At 33.9% G+C, this 22,511-nt stretch overlaps 1 protein-coding gene across 2 annotated transcripts in view; it reads left to right on the forward strand.

Moving 5' to 3' along the window:
* LOC134528118 (prosaposin) overlaps positions 1-22,511 on the forward strand; it is a 63,814-nt gene that overhangs the window by 36,946 nt on the left and 4,357 nt on the right. For both annotated transcript variants that reach the window (XM_063361397.1, XM_063361396.1), the window contains exons 10-17: positions 1,956-2,107; positions 6,068-6,202; positions 7,744-7,884; positions 11,871-12,084; positions 15,651-15,811; positions 16,169-16,361; positions 19,521-19,663; positions 20,460-20,657. In XM_063361397.1, the coding sequence (XP_063217467.1) occupies positions 1,956-2,107; positions 6,068-6,202; positions 7,744-7,884; positions 11,871-12,084; positions 15,651-15,811; positions 16,169-16,361; positions 19,521-19,663; positions 20,460-20,657 (1,337 nt within the window). The remainder of the gene's footprint in view (positions 1-1,955; positions 2,108-6,067; positions 6,203-7,743; positions 7,885-11,870; positions 12,085-15,650; positions 15,812-16,168; positions 16,362-19,520; positions 19,664-20,459; positions 20,658-22,511) is intronic.

The raw sequence follows: 22,511 nt of genomic DNA on the forward strand, positions 1-22,511 counted from the left end.
GCCCCGTTTATAATAACTCGTATAAACGAGAGATTTCCGTAACCTAAAAATAAAAACATAAAATAATTATATTGTAATATTTAGTAAATAACACCAAGCCGTGATGCGTGAAAATGGCTGCGTGTTAGGCCAGCCAGCCTTGCATTTTGGAACTAAATTTAGCTGTGCTCCGCTACGCAGCGCTGCGTGTCAATAATGTTTAGGATTAAATTACTTTCTTTTTGTTTGAATAAAATATAATAATAACAACGCTCATGCATTTTATTTGGCAATCAGTTACTGATCGCCAAATCAAATGCATGAAATATTTATTTAAAAACATATTGATATTCTTGTAGTTGTAACAAGTTCCGGGCGAATAATCTTGCCGCGGAAAGTGTATTTACATTGAGAATGTGACAATGTGACAAGGCCTATATCCCTTGAGCTGTTTGTTCATGTGGGGATCTGCCGGTGGATGGAAAAAAAAAGTTACGTAACTCGGGTAGCCATCTTTTCACAGACGAAAGAGCCAAACTCCCGATCGTACATCTTCGTTTTTTTTGTTCATTGTAAATAAATATGGCGGTGTTGATAAAAGGAAATACCATAAACAAGGCAACGGTATTTATTTGTACGCCGCCATATTTTTCGTTTGCAGTGTGTCCGTGAATGTTTATTTTGGACAATTCATGATAACTATGGTCAATTAGGTTAGGTTAGCTACATTATAAATACTTTAAAACATTGTGGACGATTGATTTGGTTAGGATAGCTACATTAAAGATACTGTGAAATCATGCTTATACTGTGAAATAAAGCTTAGTTTTTTATATTTAAATAACATAATGATTTGAATTAAAAATTTAAAATATTTAAATAACACAGTGATTTGCTAATTAATCATTTAAAATATTTAAATAATGCAGATGCATCTTGGATACACAATTTTTATATCAATGGGTGTAGTAATATTTTATTTATCATATTCGACGCAAAAAATTATAAAATTATGAAACTCGAACTGACTCGACCTCTTCAAAAATTTTGTGACTCGAACTCGACTCGACTCGACTCGAAATATGAATTGCTAAACTCGGCTCGACTCGACTCGAAGCCAAAAAACCTCAACTCGTCCATCTCTAATAATAATAATTATTATTATTTAAGAATGGGTTTTGACTTTATGTGCACTGGTTGCTGAAGAAATGTGTACATCTTTTGAATTATTAGTTTAGTGATAAATATAATTTTATAAAATTAAGGGTTGGTGTTATGTGATTTTGGGAAACATTTTTGTCTTTCATCTATGCTGTCAAATATCAGAATTTTTTTTAATTTCAAGATGGTGTTAAAATATGAACATTTTTGTGCTAATACAGTAAGAGGTCTTTAATACTGATTTCTATGGTTCAGCACATTCTGTAATTTGGTGCCAAGTGAGCTGCTCTTTTAAAATTTTTGGGTGAATTCCAGTTTTGACCTTAGCTGCCAGGTGTCATTATGCATTGCCAGTGTTTTTAGTTCACTCCAAAGTTATATTTACCTTTAGTTTTCAATCCAGTACAATGTTTCCCTGTTTTTTAGTGGGTTATGTTTCAAATTTCAGGGATACATTTCCGTGATGAATTTTTTAATAAAAATTGTCATCTGTATTTATTTTATTTCTGAATAGCAGCTTATTACATATCTTTAAAAAAATATCATTGTATTGTATTTTCATTTTTTTTTTGTATTTCTGTTAAAACTTTGTTTTTGTTCGTAAATCCAACCAATTCATTAATTTGCCAGATAAAACTTTTCACCTTGGATCAGGTGTAAGGCAGGTGCTGCTGTGTTTCAGTATAATTTTGTGCAGTTTTTGACGAGAATGACTAAGGGAAGTCAAATTCAAAATGTTCATGTTACCCAGATTACCATAGTCATTAGCTGGCAGTAATGTTGTGGTATGGTATTCTAAATACTGTGTGTTACAGCTGTAAAGGCATCCCACGTGGGTGCCTTCCAGCTTCCCGCTGAGCGCTTGATGCCACAAGCTATGCTGGGTGTTGGCAATAAGGATGCCTGCGAATTTTGCCAGTATTTCTTGCACTACCTTCAACAAGCAATAACTGCACCAAAAACAGAGGTAAGTTAGTATATTGTTAGTTGTAATTTTTTTTACGTATTAGCTTTTTTTACTTGTCATTAAAAGTTACCCAGCTCAAAATCTTTGTTAAGATTAGTGTCGGTTGTTTCTAGTTATATTTCAAGAGGCCTAGTATAAAATAGAAATGTGTGCATATATGTATGTAATGTGTATGTATTTACCATATAAACTAGTGCTGAGCCGATACAGATTCTGAGCCTTTTCCGATACTACCGATACTAACTTATTGATACTGCCTAAATATTATTACTAGTGTGCTGGATGAAGCCAACATATTTTACTTTAGAAATATAATGCAATAACACAAATCAATGACCATAACTTTAAATATAACTTATAAAATGTTTAATAAATTCAGATTACTTACTAGAACACTTTCTCAAAACATTTTTACGAAAATGCTATGGTAATCTACCTATGTAAACAAGCACAAAAACAACATGTGCCAACCAACATTGTGTGCCAATAGCCGTGGTGTGTCCAGTATGTGTTCCATTACTTGCTCACAAAGCCGACAAGCTCACAATTGCATTCCGTTTCCCGCATCAATGCACGAACGTAATTATGAAACGTGTATGTCGAAAAAATACCACATACAGTAATATAGTGCCGAATTTAATCACAAGACGTTTATATAATCTATAATGTATAATCTATAGTGACACTTTATTGTACGTAGCGGAACATCATGCACCATTACATGAACAAAGAGGTAAAAACAGAACCTAGCCGCCACATTGGCTACACTACGAATGCTTGTACCTTGCGTGAGCTATGGCAACGGTGGAAATGCCGTTGCATCTGGCAACGCTGTGATGACTTGCTCTTCCTTGGCCCTCGATTGTTGTGGACGCCATCTTGGTACAGCACAAACTTGTTCCGTGAAGTACACATCATCGCTTCCGAACAGCTTGTTTTTATTGGAATAACGGCACCGCAGAATCAGTTTCAAATTCGCTACTATCATTTTTAATAGTGTATGCTATACATATACTGCAAGAAGTTACATTACAGCTTCTAATGAAAATGAAGTTAGCTGATACAGACGTGTTGTATCGCTGCAGGCCTATTAAACAAAAGGCTGTTACCATATTTACGTAATTTTTCAACGTCGTTGCTTAAACACGGGCCTATGTTTGGAAAGTCACTGCAACGCAAGCAAAGATTCATTTGCATCACTTTTTGAACGCCTAGAGTTGAAATTTTACAATACCCGGTATAACCCGAATGAATTCATAAACTATTTGTGCCTTATTATACTTTCGTATTTTGATTTTTTAACGCATAAACATACACTGTAGACTGTAACCATATTTTTTCTTTCTGTTTGGCGAAAATTTTGTAGAAATGGATAAATAAACTGGGTTGGTATCATGTAATAAAATACACTGTTTAAGTATTAAAACGTATGAATTTATCGGTTTTAATATCTGCATTTTTTATGTGAATCGTGCACGACTCCGATATTGATTATATCGGCCGGTTTCGATAATCGGAACCGGGTTTGGCTCAGCACTAATATAAACCCGAATAGAGGCCGACCCCTATTTTTGGATGTCCCCTCCACCAAAAAATAACTTTATTTTTCTTCTTCGTCTGAATCACTTTTATCAACTGGTTTTTTATATCCTTTGCCACTGCATATATTCTCACAGTACCTCTATTGGCATGCTATTGTGAAGTTGTTGGTATGTTTGACATAGAATACAACTTTGAGGTTGTAATTACTATTAAGAGGTTTTTTCTTGAACATGAGATGCAGATATGACACAATCAAAAATAGCAATTATATAATTTTAAATTCTACGAAAAAGTAAATCGTAAAATTATGTTTTGCATAATGTGTCTAACATACAATAGAAGTTAACTTTAGAAGGAAAATATTTTGGAGTCTAAACAAGCACACCAACATTAATTTTTTTATTAATACATGTTACATTTTTAATACATTGGTGTGTTTACTGTAGCTTGAAACAGTGCTTTTTTTGTAGCCAAAACAATAAATAGTTTATTACTTAAAACACCTCATAAATAATGTGTGAATAATATTTATTTTATTGTTTAAGTCAGAACCGAGAACCGATTTTTAAGAACCGGTACCGAACCGAGAACCGGGAAAAAAAACAGGAATTGACCCATCACTACTTTTAACTGCTTTTAAAATTTAAATTAGGTGAATTAACAAACATACTTAAAAACATAACTTTATGAGAAATAAAGCAAAACAACACATTGTTAACATTTAAACAGCCATTATTTACATTGAGACAGAAAACCTAACCAATTATTGAAAAATTATAAAAAAAAAATTGTATAAAATTATTTGAGTGTTTTATAGGTAGGGCCTGGAATTATTCGCGATCGCGAATTTTGCGAAAATTCGCGCGAATTTCGCATGAAAACGCGAAAAGTAAGTACATTCGCGAAAACCACAACATTTCTATATTACACTGCGAATATATCCCCGAAAAGTACCATTACAGTAGAATCCCGCCGATGCGAGCCCCCTCTGATGCGTCCATTCCGTTTATATGACTGTTTTTTGAGAAAACATGAAAAATTTGAGCAGAGAAAGTCGAAAATTTGAGTAAAATCGGCTGAAAAACAAGTCTGTTACACTTTGTTGGGCTCTATGTGTTCACGTTTAAATTGGCGAGACCTGTACTTTAAGCAGGCAGGCATACAAAAGACGTCTAAAAATAGATACCACCCCTCTAGACTGGCCACGTGGCAGTGTCTAGACGAGCTCGGCGCCTCCACTATCGCACGAAAAGCTGTCTCAGCTGTCATGTTATCTTACCCGCCCGGCGGCTTGACGTCATACGTGACGTGACGCGACGAGACGCTTACCTCTCCCATCCCCGGCTAATTCTTCAAGGCTCATCCCTCCCAGAGCCACAAACCATGTAAAAACAATTCCCCCCCCCCCCCCCCCCTCATTATCCAACTAACATTTCAACACATTCCCTCCCTTATTTCAACCTTCTGCGTGAGAAACTGTCAGCGTGTTTTTTTTTTCTCTTTTTTTTTATGCTGCGAAGGGACGTGGAAAAGATAATTGCTTGAGCTGTCAAAATAAACATCGCTGACGGCAAGGGCAGGAGCGCATCCTGTCGGTCTGTCGCTGTGATTATCTACTCCAAAAACATGTCACAGCATTTCAGGATAGCATTGTTCTTATTTCTTTCGTTTATAGCCGAATGTTTTCTACTTGATCCACACAAGGTTAAAGTATCCTTTAACCCAAGTCTTGTGTTTCAGCATAATTACCTTATTTTTACATAAGCCGTGTTCGTGTATGATTTTGATGCTCAAAATTGATCTGGGGTATAGTTCACACTAAGTTTCTTCTCATTTGTGCGCTGGGGTTTGTTCAAGTGGCAACCCCGTGTTCCTCCACTCCATTAAATACGAGCATATCAGTATCAGAAACATGGGTTTTATTGTACTGACAATAGCACAGTGATGTGCAAATTTTGCAACTGTAAAGTTTCATGGGATAGAAAAGATTTCATTGACAAACACCTAAAGTCGGCTAAGCATGTGGCATTGGCAGCAAAAAAAAAAAGAAAATTTGTAGTTGCAAAATCTATAGCAACGTGTCTGTTTTGTGTAACTGTTTTGGATTTAATTGGCTGATATTATGCATATTAGCCTATTCCTAGTATACATGGATTGTTTATTAAATATGTAAACTATTATATTCAATAACTGCACAATTTAGTCAACATTTAAAATACCGGTAAAATTTCCATTGCATAACGAAAATACCGACTTTAAACCACCGCTTTTCTAATTTGAAAGTACCGCTTTTTGCATACTGAAAACACAGAAATTTTCCAGGCCCTATTTATAGGTAATAAGATAAGGGCTTGCAATGCTACACAATTTTATAGTTGTTAGTTTGCACTGTAAAAGTGTCACTGTGTTGGTTTACAGAGCGAGTTGAAGGAGTTGGTGGAAAGTGCCTGCACCCACTTGCCAACTTCGGTTTCAGAGCAGTGTCGCTCCTTTGTCGAGACTTACGGTGATGCTGCCATTGCTTTGTTGGCTCAAGATATCGACCCCTCCATGGTGAGTTGACACAGTGCATACTTATTATACATGCTTATTAACAGTGATAGATCGGACCCACTTTTTCTCAGATCTAGATCTTAATATAGATATGCGAGCAAAAAAAATTAAAAACAATAAAAACTAAAAAATTTTTATTTTTGTATCAACAAAAACAATATATACCGTGTTTTATCGCATAATCATCGCCCATTTTATTCTAAAATCAAGTTGGAAAAGTAGGGGTGTGACGTTTATGCAAGGAAAAAAAATTTTTGTTAGGTAAGTTATTCATAAAATCAAAACCCATTCATGGAAAGTACGTTTATTTAAAAAGTGAAATATAAAAGAGCACGCCAAACAATTTAAATTAATAAGTCATGCAACATAAACCTTTCTTCAACTTTAAATATAAAAACAAAATATGTGATCCGAATGCCAGCCTGAACTAACGCATAATTGTCGTAGTACACACCACGAAAGAGTGCGGACCATTAAATGTAGTTAACTCTGCACTTGACAGAGAGCGCGCGTTGCAGGCAATCGGCTAGATATCAATCCTACGTGTGTGTCACGCATACGTGTGCGTGCTCTGTACGGGAAGCAACATAATCAAACATGAATGATGCCAACTGTCGCTGGCTACATTTTTATAAGCGGTACACCGCGCCGACACAAACAAACAGATAAAGGTTATAACGTTTAAAAATGTCTTTAAAAGAAAATTTACGTATCAGACAACTTCGTATTTCCGTTAATTAAATAAGTGGGAATGTTCAAATAACTATTAAGATTTCTACTTTAAAATACATTGTTTTATACGGAAAAAATACCCACACAAAGCACGCGGAATCTTAATAGCGGGACCAAAACCATAATGCGAGTTTACGCGAGAGGTTTTTTTTATCCAAATTTTGACGTCCTAAAATACAGGTGCGACGATTATGCGCATGCGACGATTATGCAATAAAAGAGGGTAGTTAGGATATAAACAATTTCTTTTTAACACAATGTTAAATGAAGTGCTAAACAAACATTCATTTGGTGGCCGATAAAAATATTTCTTCATAGCATCTGTAGGGATAAAAAAATATAGTCCTTGGCAACTTACACATGTGCTTGTGTTTAAATTTCTCTTTCTTAAATATATTTATTCAAACCTTTTTCCTTATACATAAATTTTCTGTTTTAATACTTGGTGGTACTTGATGTGAGCTTGCTTCAAGGAAATGAGTGAGTCTTTCAGTTTTGTCATGGAGCAATTATGAAATCAAAACTTAAAGGAACTTATGTAATGACATAAGCAAGAAAGACAGGTGTAGAATAAATTTAGTGTTTCATATGTGTGGAGTGCTACATAGAAAAATATTCTGATATAAAGCAACATATTTTGGTAATGATACATAAAGTGTATATATAAAAAACTTATGATGTATGGTGTAATCTACTAACTGTATAGTGTTAAATGTTAAATTTTTTTACTTGTGTTGGAAGTTATCATCACTGTTAAACTTAGCTGACATTAACTGGTATTGCATGTTCTCAATATTTGTGTTTGCAAGGTTTGCCCTATGCTTCGCATATGTCCGGGTGACGGGATTCTTTTGGATCCGACGACAACAGTCAAGGATAAACCAACCTGTCCGCTGTGTCTCTTGGCTGTGCAAGAGGTTATTTCCAAGTTGAAGGACAACAAAACTGAGGTAATTCATTTTTGAATGGTTCTTGCAATGGGAAAGATTGATTTAAGATAATATTTTGGACTAAGCCATTGCTGGATACACTGTATGTCATAAGAAACCTCATTAACAATCAAAAAAATAATATGCAAATGCACAGAAATCAAGCCTGAGATCAGAAACGCATCTCAGTTCCCCAAATGTCGCAACTGTTTTTTATGAAGCCTACTGTGTTTGTACAGTAAAACCTCATTAATAAAAACCCGTTAATACAAAACTTTCATTAATTCAAATGTTTTCACAGTCCCTAGAAATTACGTGAGAGTGAAATCATAAAAATGTTCTTATTATGAGAGGTTTTTTTTTTATTCCACAGGTATTAAAGAACAGTTATTACAATATCATAGGATAATGAAATAAAACAATAATATTGATGCTGTTTCCGTAGTTTATTGTAAGATGGAGTAAACAACTAATAAAGAACATAAAATTTAATCCTTTATAATAATGATATATCCCCTTTTAGGTAATTTCTGAATCTTTGGTGCATTCTGTTATTGTAAATGCTTGTTAAGAGTAGCACTGTACAAACATCTTTTCAAAACATTGCTGTACTTAAACAAAAACAGTATTTTACTATACCAGAACAGAAAAAGTCTGACTATAAAATTATGTGCAATAATCTATGAGCATATTACATGATTTAGGGAGAGTGATGATTTTAGCCAAACGGGGGAAAAAATATTAATAGCTTTGTTAAATTTTTGTTATAAATGATATAAAATGTGTGATTAAATTAATTCTGTAATAGTTTTGTTAATACAAACCTTGTTATTACTAAGCTCTTAAATTATGGTCTCTTCAGGTTTGTAGGATTGAGGTTTGATTGTATGTGCTGTTGTCGTTGTGGTATCCAGAATATTTTTGTCGTGCAACTATTTTCTTTGGAAGCCTACTGTTTTTCAGTGCTGTCGTCGTTGTGTTGACAATAATATCTGTTTTGTCACATCACTGAGTTCACCTGAGTGTCTGTGTTTTCCATTTTGTATTTAGTATTATTGTTGGGTTCTTCTGTTTTTTGCCAAAGTTCTTTTTTGTTTTTATTTGCTGTTCTTATTGCTACTGTCTCATTGTTGTAAGCTCACTGTCTGTCTGTAATGGTATAATTTTTTGACATAATTCTTTGTACAGAATTTCTGTTCTGTTAGGTTTTTAATTTTTTTGAAATTCACCAGATTTTGGCTTATTTCTGTGGTTTGCATATTTATCTTTTTAGTATTATTGAGGTTTCTTACAACAGACGAGTGTAACCAACCAGCAATGGCATATGTCTCAAACATCATCTTAAAATTAAACTGAGGTCATGTTTGACTTTCATCAATTTACAGTTCATTTAATTTTCTTAATAGGTATGTTAATATTGCAACGGTTCTCTGACACATACCATTTTAAACTGAAAATAATGTGAATGAATATAATGTGACCCCATAATTTTTCATTGTTTTTTGAGGAAAACGATTTTATTTGTGGAGAGGACATCACTAATCAAATACAGTAGAACCCTGTTATAATGTTCCTGCATGTAATGTTTTCCTGCTTATAGTGTCATATTTTTAAAGTCCCAATATTTCCCCCATAAGGACAATGTATTTATTTCCTGCATATAACGTTCATAAATAGTGTAATTTCCTGCTTATAATGTTTGCTTTCTAACATTCAATAAATGGGGAAAAAATGTTTTAAAACCAAATTATTCCAACACTTACGATAAAAAGTTTCCTTTATGTATGTTTATGTTTACAATCACTGCCATACAATACAAAAAGTTTGTTAAAATACAATTTTATGCAATATACTGAAGGTACACAATGTTCATAGTTACGTGTCAGTTGGCACCCTTAGTCAACTCTTCTCTTCCTTGCCATTCCAGTGGGTATTCAGATGCACGTACATAGTCCTACGATATTTAAGTTGCCAACCATTGAGCGAGGGCATAGCTAAAAGTGTTTTTTATTGCTTACAAATAATTTTTTTTTTCATTCATACGTAGGAATCCCAAAATTAAACATTTTCAGGTGGCGAAGGAGTAGACGTTCTCACTCTTAATGTTGTCATCATGAATCGTGAGACAATTTTACAAAAAATGTGGCAGTGGATCTTTAAATACAAACAAAATTTAACCAGGGAACAAGACAAAGTTGAAAAATTGTTGGCTTATTAAAGAAAATTCATGTATCAAGTATACTATCTTTGGTTTTAACATTAAAGTTGTTTACATAGCTTGGTGAGTCCATTGGTACAAAGCTCAAACATTGTTAAGTGCTAAATTGAGATTTCCTGCTTATAATGTTTTCCTGCTTATAATGTTTTTTTCTTGTGCTCCCTTGAAAAACATTATAACAGGGTTCTACTGTACGTATCACACTAAAATTATTTAAAACTCCATCATTCTCAACCAGCAACCAGTACTTTTTTTTTAAAATTTGAGCAATGTCTTTGTCTTTTAGTCATATCACATCATGTGTAAAATTGATGAGTCCCGTAGTTTCTCTTTTCTTTAATAAAGTTCTAACACAGGTTTAAATCTTTTGGACCCATCCCATCTGATGTCCTCTGAATGCTTTTTCGTTTTTGAGATGAGGTAAATCTGCTCTGAATTGCCTACACTGATGACAAATTTATGAGCAGCTGGGCAGTTGTCAGTTAGAATGGCATAATTTTCCACAATCCGTTGTACATAGTTTTTCTACTTCCTCACTTCTCTACAGTATCCACTTTACAAAACACCTTCACTTTCGTACAAAACAAAACAAAACCCATGTGACATAAGAAAAGCACTTGCAATCCAAAAAAGTGATAATTTTTACTGTAGACCTGCTCGCCAACGTATAGTGTCAGTTCACATTCAGCCGCATCGCTGGCGCTGATCCTGACTTTGTCATAGTCTCATCGGGCAGTTCCAAAGAATTCTTCCAGTGGCTAAATGCAAGTTAGACATCAGGTTTTATTTAAGGTTGAAGATAGTTTAGACAACATAATAATGTTTTCAATGTATGTTTGCAATTTGTTGACTATAGTAGTGGCACATGAAGAAATATAACAGTATGACAGTTCCTAAGTGTATCTCTCGCTAAACAATAATGACTCCATATTTTTTTTTTCTTAATTTGGTATCTCTCCCCGTGTAAAGTGAATAATTAGCAAACATTATTTTATTTAGTTAATGGTCAGTTTTCATTTATATTTGTTTATGTCTCACTAGTGTGTCTTCAGATGTGCAACAGCCATAGCAGTACCACAGTGTTTGTTAAGGGGGTGCCTCCCATTTCAGGTCAAGATTTTATATTTACAGTAATTACAGATAAACTTGTAGATTTTTTTAATTTTTTAACTTTCACGAAATGAAAAATTATATACAGCACATACTTGTTGCATAATTAGCTGTCAAAGTTACATTTTTAACGTTTTTGGGTTGTACAAATAAGGATAACTTAATTTATTTGCAGAAATGAAACTTTTTAGGATTAACCGCAATGCCATTGGCTACTTCAAGAAATGGTTTGAAATTCTTTCAGAAAATTTTAGTTAATTTTACCTGGCTTTTCAAAATACTCAAATTTGTTACGATTTTGACAGCCAAGAAACATGAAATGAGTGTGATAGAAATGCAAACCATATCATGAAGTAGCCAGTGGCATTGTAGTTAAACCTAAAAGTTTCAGTTCTGCAATAAATTAATTTCTCCTTATTTGTACAACCCAAAAACGTTAGAAATGTAACTTTGGCAGCTTATTATGCAAAAAGTATGCGCTGTATATAATTTTTCATTTCGTGAAAGTTAAACAATTGAAAAAGGTTACAAGTGTATCTGTACTTACTGTAAATATAAAATTTTGACCTGAAATGGGAGGCACCCCCTTAAGCTGCTTGTGCAACTGCGTGCGGAGATGTCACAAGACACAGCTTAATTTGAAGCCACAGCAATTTTTCTCTCTATCTCTCTCTCCCAGGACAACATAAAGAAGGAGTTGGACGGCTTGTGCAACGATCTGCCCAAGTCGCTGGCCCCGGATTGCGTGCAGTTTGTGAACACGTATTCGGACGAGTTGGTCGACATGTTGGTGGCTGATTTCACAGCTCAGGAAGTGTGCACGTACTTGAAGCTGTGCGATCCAACCGGAGAACATGTGTCTGTGATTGACAGCGGCGAGTCCATTGAGATAAGTACGTATCAGTTGTGCGTGAATTATTTGCTTAAGGTTAATTACATAATATAATTTTAAATGAAGATCTTTGCAGTTTAAATGGATTACTAGGGGCTGGTAAAATTAGCATCTTGCTATAGATGCTTTTTTTTTGTTTTTACACTTCAAATGCAATATTGTACTAATCTCTGACATAAATGATATTTTAGTTAATTTTGAGAAAAATATTTTTTCCGCTAAATAATGTATTTCGTTTATAAAATGCCACAAACTGCTACAATTTTATTAACAGTTTTCATAATTGTGTTACAAAATGTATCGTTTCACATTTAGAAAAACGAACTGTATTACAGACACATAAAAGTGTAAAGTAATTTTTTTCTATCACATGTGTTGCCTTTGAAGTCTTGTCAGTAAATCAGGTGATAGCAAAACAACACGACCACCATATTATCTGCAGATATTCTCTAGTCTCAAATTGGCCTGCTATTTTAATAAGGAAAACAAACATTTGAATTTTTTATGGTATTAATCTGAAAAGGCAGGAACAAATTTTTCTGTACATTACTAGAATAGTGTTATTTGTAGGTACTTATTTGTATGTTTGGATATTTGGTAGTGATGGGTCGAGACTCGAAAAATCGAGCAAGTCGAGTCGAGCCGGCGAAACTAAACTCGACTCGAAAACCGAGTTGATTAAGATCGTGTCCTCGAGTCTCGTCAAAGTTTAGTTTTTGGCTCGACTATAATGTTGCACAATTTCCAATAGTGAAGGTACTTATCCGAAACCATGCACTTTAAAATAAAATAAAATGTATTATTTATGCCTACCTAGTGGAAAACCTCTGATCCAACACTGAAAACCTTGAAAACGAAGTCGGAAGATTATTTATTTTCGATCGTTTATAACCGCAAACTGTGTATCCCATCCTTCAATATGCACTTAATATTTATAACTGCAACAAAATACCTTTATTTAACTATAACGGAATTAAAAAATGTTCTCTAGATTCAGTCATGAACAAGACCACGTTAATATTTGGGCAGCTTTGGAGGTAAATAATATTTACTACTAAACACTAGATAGCCGCCATTTTAACTCTTGGTCAATGGCCTACGTAAGCTATCATACAGCCAGGGAATGTTGCCACTTTGTCAAATCGATATCAACAATAATTGAAATCTCCAACCAGTTTTCCATGGCCGAACGTAAAATTGAGGCTGTTGAAGTTTATGTTTACACTTGAGTTTGCGTCGCCGGCGTCGTATTAATCATAAACGGTTTAGTATTAGTGGAATGGATATGTTTGTACGGCCTGGGACGTCACAAAGTGACGAATAGAAATCAAGAGCAGAGATTTGGGAATTTTTTGAAAAATTTGATCATCAGACAGCTAAATGCAAGTGCTGAAAAAAAATTTACAAGACTCAAGTCATCATCAAATTCACGTTTTATTCGTCACTTGGATGTGCATTTTCACTTAAAGCGTCCATGTGAAGATTAAAAAAAAAAAATACAAAAAATCAAATGTGTAGGGCAACCTTCAATAATTCAAAGTTTTCATATTTAATTACATATATTATATTGATAAATATTTAACATATTTATTTCGCTCATCATTCTGCCACTTGAACCTCGCTAAGTTTGACTCATTTCGACAAATTTCCATGACGTCGGCTCGAGTTCGACTCGAAGACTAATTTCTATGAGTTCGACTCGAGCTCGACTCTAAGATAAATTTCTTTGTTTAACTCGAACTCGACTCGATGCTGAAATAGGGTGACTCGACTCATCACTAATATTTGGTTTTCAAACATTTAGAATGTAAATATTATTTTTTAAATAAATTGCAGGAAAAAGCTGATTTGACAATAATACAGTAGACTCCCAATTATCAGGATTAATGACTGACAAGGGGTCCATGGAAAAACAAAAAGCAAAGTTAAAGCAATGTTTAAAGAAAAGAAAATGATTAAAATTTTTTTAACCTGACTATTTAGACTCACTGAACACATGCCTTAATTAGTTCCATTAAAACAGGGTGCCAATTAAAACAGCACAAGTCAAATTTGTGTTTTCCATAAAATAGTATTTTCATCTAAATAATTTGTTTTCCAGTTAGGTAAGTGTGCTTGCTGACTACAATTTTAATCAAAGACACTACCCCCGTTAAAATTAATTTACAGTACTAATTATACATATGTCAAAATTCATTAGAAGTACATTTTAATGGATGTTGAATAACATTTTGAGATTCAACCACCTAAAATTAAATTTAAAAATTCAGGTACTGCATTGTTTTCATAATAAGACTTGGGCATAACATTCCTATGTAGGTGCTACCAACATTTCTGAATTACAAAATAATGTTTTTGATATAGGAGATAGTTTTCAGTTATAATAAGATAAAAAAAAAAGCATAAATTTAACGTTTTGTATTAAAAAAGATTATTTAACCTGTGAACATATTCCAGACACTAAATGTGTTTCTGCCACTATTTGCCACTAGCGCATCCTAGTAGGTGGGAGGTAAACTAGTCCTGAAAGAAAGCTTCTTTTCAGACATGCTGCTGACTCACCTGACTTGTGGGAGGCTGAATTGGTTGAACAATTGGGCATCATCAGAAATAAATGTGCAGTTAAGGAAGCGAATAGCTATTATGGAAAGAGCAAAATATTGTTTGATGATTTGTCACATTAATTCGTTGCATTACTAATTCATTGTATTTAATGGTACACAAGTGCTGTCAAAAATGATTTTTGTGTTCATGGTGTATGGAAATATGGCACATTTAACCAGCAAACTGGATAATCAGGAGTCTCCAGTATATGCTAATTTATAAAATCATAGTTGTTATTTTTGGAACAATAGATGCTAATGTTTCCATCTTTCATGGTTTACTACACAATATAGTTAAACTCCTTATTTACATATTGTAATTTATTTTATTTTATCTTGCATTATATATATATATTTTTTTTTTTCTGTGGTGGGTGTTGATTCATAATAATGAAAAAATTTAATATTACATTATTAATTTTTTTTATTTTATCTTACTACATATTGATGTTTTTCCTGTGTTAAAAAGTTATTGTTAGCTGTGAACTAAATTGTTTTCTCTCTTTGTCAGCAAGAACACCTTTCTTTACAGTGGTGATGTGTGTATTTTAAGTACTTTCGAGCAATGTGGAGTACTGATTATGTACAGTATATGTGTTTTTGCTTTTTTGGAGACAAAGTAAAGTTTTGACGCTACAACATGCTATTCTGAGAGCTTTTGTTACGTCAATTGTATTAAGCATAAAGAGAACTGAAATTTTTCTTGCCTTTAGTCAAATAGAAATTTTGCCAGGTCTTGGGTTACAATGCCACATCACGTACTTGGGAATATTTGCTATTCTAACTAAATAATAGCTTGGCATTGGTATTTTGGGGCCTAGTGTGAGAAAATGAAATCATTAAAAATGCCTTTTACCGATGTACATTTTTTTCTTATTCAACTCATTGGTTTTCTACAATAAAATATTTGCATGTGACAAGTTTGCCTTTTAAGTTCCTTTTAACCTTATTTTTTTTATTTTAGTTAGCAATGAAATCCCTCCATTACCGATGCAGCGTATGATGCCGCAAGCTGTGATCAGTGCGACCATGGATGTAAAGAATGCGAGGGATTCCAGCGTGTGCATTCTCTGCGAGTTCGTAATGTCGAAGCTCGAGAACATTCTCAAGGAAAATTCAACCGATGTAAGTGGATCAAAAATGAATGCTTGTTATTAAAATAATATATGAAAATTTTGGGTTAGTATTGTAAAAGAGTTGTTTTAACTTAACTATTCCAGTTATAACTATTAAGATGATTCAGCAAGTGATGCCACAGGGAAATCAATTTTTATCTGTCACTATTATCTTCATGCTTTAATGAAGACTAATTTAGAAAATTAAACAACAGAATTTTTAGAACCAATTTAGCGTATTTCGGTTCCTATCTTTTCCCCACTTACGTTTTGTCGCTATTTAAAGTCTGGAGGAAGCTCCTGTATGTTTGTAGTTCTGTAATAAAGTTGTAAATGTATAGTAAGAGGCAGTGTTTTTCCCACGCAGGAGGACATAAAGAATGCAGTGCGAGATGTGTGCAACATCCTTCCTTCAACCATCAGCAAGGAGTGCAACGACTTCATCAACCAGTATGCGGACCTCATCATCCTGTTCCTGTCGGAGTCACTGGACCCGAAGCAAGTGTGCACTGCGATAGATCTCTGCAAAGGCTCCTCTCTGGCCGTTCAGGAACTGAAGAGTGAGTTGTAATCTTACCTCATTATTTTAAATAGCCATTTGATTAGAATTTCAAATATTAACCTGCCAACGTTTATCGTTAAATTTACTGGAAGGTAAGGTTTCTTAAGGTTTTAAGGTTGAAAGCAATATTATTTTCAAGTACATCCAGTAGTTTTATTTATACTATTTCCATGTTTATAAAATACATGTTTTTACAGTGATGGCATATAGTAGTAGATCAGGTGTCAAATAAAAATTACATACAAAGCATAGTTTGAAAATAAACAGTCATTTTATACTTAACTTGATTAAGGTACTAGCATTTAAATAAATAAATTTATGTCCCCCTCCCCCCAAACTTTATGTGCCAGAGAGACCCATGGGACGGTTTAGCATTAGTTCTTTATCAAAGTGTTTGTATTGTATTGGCATCTGTGCAGAAGAAAGACATTTTTCTGTAAGCTTAATTCTAACCCTAGCACCAAGTGTCTTTGTTGTGAGGAGATTGTATTTCGTTGCTCGGCAAAAGGCACTACTTTACTTCTTAATATTGGTTGTTATTTTTGTCTGATTGAACATTAATTTCAACTATAAATCATATCATTAGTTGTTAGCTTGGGGTTGTTTCTGTAGGAGTAAGTATGTAGAGAAAAGATTGTGGCAGAGATGTTGGATAAACAAACTGTAATTTATTTAAGAAAGGGATTTTGAGGTACGAGTAATGTAGAACTTTTTGAAACTTTTATTTTACATAGAGGTTTGTATTAAGAATAAATTTTAGGGGTGTAAAAAAACATTTTTTCAATTCTAATTGTTCAAATAAGAAGGTTTAATTCTTTGCCGTAAACAAAGTCAAAGGTAAAGCTCATTTGAGTATTTTACTACGTTAAGAAAAATCTATAGATTCAACTTTTGAGTGCTTGCGTAGGTGTTTTATGGGCACAGCTTGCATATTGCACACTAAATAAGAACAATGTAGGAAACATTTAGCACATTAACTAATTGCTAATGCTTGCAGATAAAAAGCAAATAGTTAGAAAAAAAAAGCAAAATTAATGTATGTAGCAGCGTTTGAAATTTAAAACAAATTAAGATTATTGCCTCTTGTAAACATCTTTTCAAATATTGAAAACCAGGCTGTTGTGAAATTTCTGAAATGCCATAGAAATTTTTTATTCACACTATCCAATGAACATACAAAGTCTTCAATTTTGGTATTAATAAACTATCCCTGAAAGCTTCTGTGTTTCCTCTCCAGAGCTGCTGCTGCTGACATACAGGATTGCGTATTATATAAATGTTGGCTGACACTCGGGCCTTCATATTTGATAAATATGCAATGAAGGAAGCGAATAACTATTAAGAAAAGAACAAAATATTGTTTGTTGATTCGTCATATTGTATTTAATGCTACACAAGTGCTGTTGCCATTTTGCGCATACGTAATTCAAAATTTTACTTTTAAAGTAAAAAATGCTACTTTGAATCTACAACTGCGTTACTTCAAATAATGCGTAATTTATTGGCGTTGTTGCTTCAAACCCACATGAATCAAACAGCATTACTTCGAGGGGTGGGTGTACTAAGAGAGGAACTGTCTGAAGGGACATCTTTTATACAATTAATTATATAGTCGTGCTGCAAATATGCTGGATGAAAAGTGCCGTTTACAAACTTTCCAAAATAAGTTACAGAGTTGGATTACAATCATATGTAAGGTCTGGAAAATTTTCATATCAACTGGGAAACCTGAAAAAGTCAGGGAATTTCATAATCAGAAATTTGTGGCAACCTGATACACACAGAAAACAAGCCAAAATAGCTGATCTAAAATGCATAGACAGCACAGAGAATTCATTGGAATTAATTAATTAATCAGAAAATATTACAGCACAGACAAACACAGTGACCTGACAATTATATAGCTACAACAAGAACAATAAATACAGACAAACCCAACAATAATACTTAAACAGTTAATCTGAAAAAAACAACATCACAGTGATGAAACTAAACAAATATTCTGGAAAAAATGGTTGTGAAGTTTCGGGCACTGACATCTGCTCTCGTCATCAGGCACTTGTGGACAACCTGCTATATTCGTCTGTGCTGTAATAATTTTGTGCTGTCCAGAATATCTGTTTAGTCTCACTGCTGGATTCACCTTTGAGTTTCTGTGTTGTCATTGTGTTGTTATATAAGTTTTCGTTTGTCTGTATTTACTGTTCGTGTTGCAACTGTCTCATGGTCAGCCGACTGTGTTTGTTTGTGCTGTAATATTTTTTTAATTAATTCACTGAATTCCCTGTGCTGTCTATGCATTTAGCATTTGACTTCAGTGATTTTGGCTTGTTTTATGTGCATTTGTTTTTATTTTTTGTTCATGCTTGAGGTTTCTCTATGACACACAGTGTAAAACAGCAGTGGCATATGTCCAAAATATGTTTTAAATCAACAAAAAAAAAAAAAAAAAACACTGGAGTGGTTATGCTGTTGACGAAATACAAAACTGTAGTAAGTAATATCAAATCGATAGTTACCATTTATCTACCAACATGTTCACCCAGTAATAGCTTACTTGCTGCACGTATGATGTATGATACTATAAACGGGATTTACAGTTTGAAAGCAAGGTAAACAAATGTTAATGTAATTAAAAGTGCCCATATCGAGGGTTAAATTCGCTGTCAATATATTTTTAATACAGTATAATGGGTACAGGATTTTCTCAAATTACAAAAATTATAAACAAACTAGTTAAGTGTAAATACAAGCTAATTTATTTTACTTAAATTAGGCTTTTTTAATTTTGTGGTTATCGTTAAATTAAATGAATTATAAGCCTTATATTGTGGTATTTACCTGCCTCTTATTTTAGAATAGCTAGATAAAACTTAAATAATAATAATAATATATTTTTTTGAAAAATTATAGGAAGTTTTGTAATTTGTAACTATGAATAATTAATGATCCCATCCAATTTTTTTTGCTCATAATTTTTCAAACTGAAATTGTCCATCCCGTACAGCTCTAATGAATTGCCATTTTTAATTTTTTCCATGTCGGATGTACTAATTTTGCTTACACTGGTAAATGATCTTAACACACATTCTTAACCATCTTTTTTTACTGTGTGTCTCTTATTCTAATTAATAGAATTAATTATTTCTGTTTGCAGATTCTTTTGCTGAGTGTGCAGTTTGTGAGGCTGCTGTTGGTGCTCTGGAAGAGCTTATTGGAGAGGATCCCACAGTGAACGGCAAGATAACCACGGAAATAAAGAAAGTGTGTGCTCTGATGCCGGCCAAAGACCAGCGACAGGTAACTCCTGTTTTGAACATTTTTTTTAGTATTTGAACATTTGAAGTATTTTAAGTAAAATATCTAACATAGGTTAATAACATTTTCTAAAACCCATTGCTTGTTTTAGATGTTTTCTGTTGGAAAATGGGGTTCTGAACATGCCTGCTTGTGGTAAATTTTATTTTGAAGATATGCAGTTTATGAAATTTGTAAAAATAAGCCTGATTACAAAACTAATAACCATCAATTTCTGATTAATTTGCCAACCATTTCATTATCACAGTAGATATATTTCCAACAAGTAAGTAAAGAGCAAGTAACTTAAACGAGTTTTAATGTTGCCATAAATAATTCACTCAAAAATATCAGAGTTAGGTTTGAGTGTTTTTAATCACATCGTGTACAATATAGCAGGTAAATATTTATAATAGGTTCTTTATTAATGTTCAGGCACCCCTTCCACCAAAAGTTTTAGGCTTCTGCCAATCCCACATTTGAGTAATTTTTTTTTAATGTCACTCAGTTGTGAAAATACAGAAAATGTAAACATGACACAATTAGCAAAGTACACGGTTAACTTTTTTTTTTATAAATAACACCTCTGTTGTTGCACATAGCTGGCAAGAGCATGTGCAATAAAGTTTTTTTTTTCCTTAGAGTTAACCATGTTGTAAGAAAAGTCTAAAAAAAATAATGCTGGGTGAGGCTGTGTCTGAAGTTTTGTGAACATTGATACAGAGTTGTGTGAAAGTGATGTGTATATTGAACACTGTACCGTCTAGGAGTAATTAAATTATTGTCCTTTTTGTGTCAGTGCGATGCGATCATCGCCACGTACGGCCCGAGCATGGTGAACCTGATGACGGAGATGGTGGGTGGCCGCCTGGTCTGCCTGAAGATCGGGCTGTGCGTGGACGAGAACCGCCAGGCCGTGGAGCTGCTGGGGGGCAGCAGGTGCACCTGGGGCCCGAGCTACTGGTGCCAGTCCGCGGTCCACGCCGCTGCGTGCAAGGTATGCCGAGTGGCGGTGATGCACGCCTAGCGTACCGTTCCCATTAGGGTGTTCCCACTAGTCTTCAACAGAATTCCAGGTACCTTCGGTGCTAGTTAGTTTTTTTTTGGTGATTGAAGTAGTAGTAGTAGTAGTTCGTTTTGAATGATTAAATTTTAGTGACCAAAAGTAAAAAAGTTAAACATTTGTGTCACAATTTTTTTATTGCGAAAAGTATCTACCAACATGAACAAAATCACTTTATCATCAGTCTTTCTCAAGTTTTAACTTTGGAGGAAGGAAAACAAATAATTGTTTTAACACATGCAAAAATATAGAATTATTAACTTAAAGTAGCATTCCTTCTTTTCATAACAAAACTTTAAAAGAAAAAAAAAGTAATTCAAAGAATATTGGCGCAACAACCACAGGCACTAGCATACACACAGCAGTCCGAAAACCAGCTGAATACTGAGAAGCGCTGTCGAACTGGGCTCACTACCCTCACCTCAGAAGAGAATCAAATGAAAGTAACCTTAGCACGTTATAAAAATAAAATTTTATGCTGTCAATGTTGAGTCCTGAAAGAACTGGGAATTGGATTTTAAATTCCTGGTTCTTTTACTATACCAAAAGTACGGGAATTCCCGGTTGTGAACCCTAGTTCCCACCCTTCACTGTGTGATGCAAATACAGTAGAACCCTGTTATAACGAATCTGAAGGGAGTAGTTTATATGTTCACTATAGAGGGGAAACTTTATATCTGGGAAAATTTTTATATTGGCAATACATTCTCAAAAGCAAAATCTTAACTACACATAGGCCTAAGCCAAGAAAAGAATGAAAATACTCAAAGCAACAGTTTAATGAGCAATTGCAGATATTATTTTTAATGAACTACACATGTACAAACTTTCTATTACCTAATGGTTCTTGGACATCGGCGTATTATCCTTTTTTCAGGCATTTAATACTCTAGACGTTTTCGCAGCTTGAGAAAGAAGATTGTTCAGCTTGTTTAATATTGTACTTAATATGGATGTTGCAATTCCCAGTTCCTTTGTTATTAACACGTGCGGGACAGTGGGGTTGGAGTCTACCTTTTCAATAATGTTCAGTTTATCTCGCACAGATAATGCCTTACGTTTTTACCGCGTTTTTCACCCTTTGTTATGTACATATTTCTTATTGAAGCACATTTGCAGCTTAATAACACGAAATTCTTTATACCGTCAAAAGTAAATAAACTAAAAATGAGTCTGGCTCATCAAAGATTACTACGTATCATTTAGTATCGCAGTTGCTAAAGCTGGAACGAAATTTCTCACTTTCTATGGAAAAATTTAGTCCACAGAGTTCTATCTAGTGGTAGTCTTACGAACCTTACTCAATCAATATGTCCGAAACGTGAACGATAAAAATGAGATGTAAAAATATTGAATTTGCTGTTATAATGTACATACGTATTTGTGTGGCGGTAATTTATGTTTAATTTTGTTAACATATTAAATGTACACGTGTTCGCCCATTCTTTAACTATGCAGGGAAAACTATTTTTTATTTTCACCAAACTGATCACCATTTTTGGCTTCACGTAGCCTACCGAGGCCACTCGAATACGACTTGTTTACTCGATTGTCCACTGTTCATATTATAGTGTATTGCGGAGAAAAACTTCAATGTGATCCAGAATAGACGTTTTGTGAAAAAACTTGTAATTATATGAAAATATTTGAGATAAATGTGCATTATGTTGGCAAAATTGTTCGTGGTACACGGGAAAACGTATCAACATTGACAAAAGTTGTGCGCTATATCCAATAAATTAATACATAACCTCACATAATTTTGCCGGGACTGAGATGGAAATTCAC

Source organism: Bacillus rossius, chromosome 1 (genome assembly GCF_032445375.1).
Source record: "Bacillus rossius redtenbacheri isolate Brsri chromosome 1, Brsri_v3, whole genome shotgun sequence".
Classification (NCBI taxonomy): Eukaryota; Metazoa; Arthropoda; class Insecta; order Phasmatodea; family Bacillidae; genus Bacillus; species Bacillus rossius.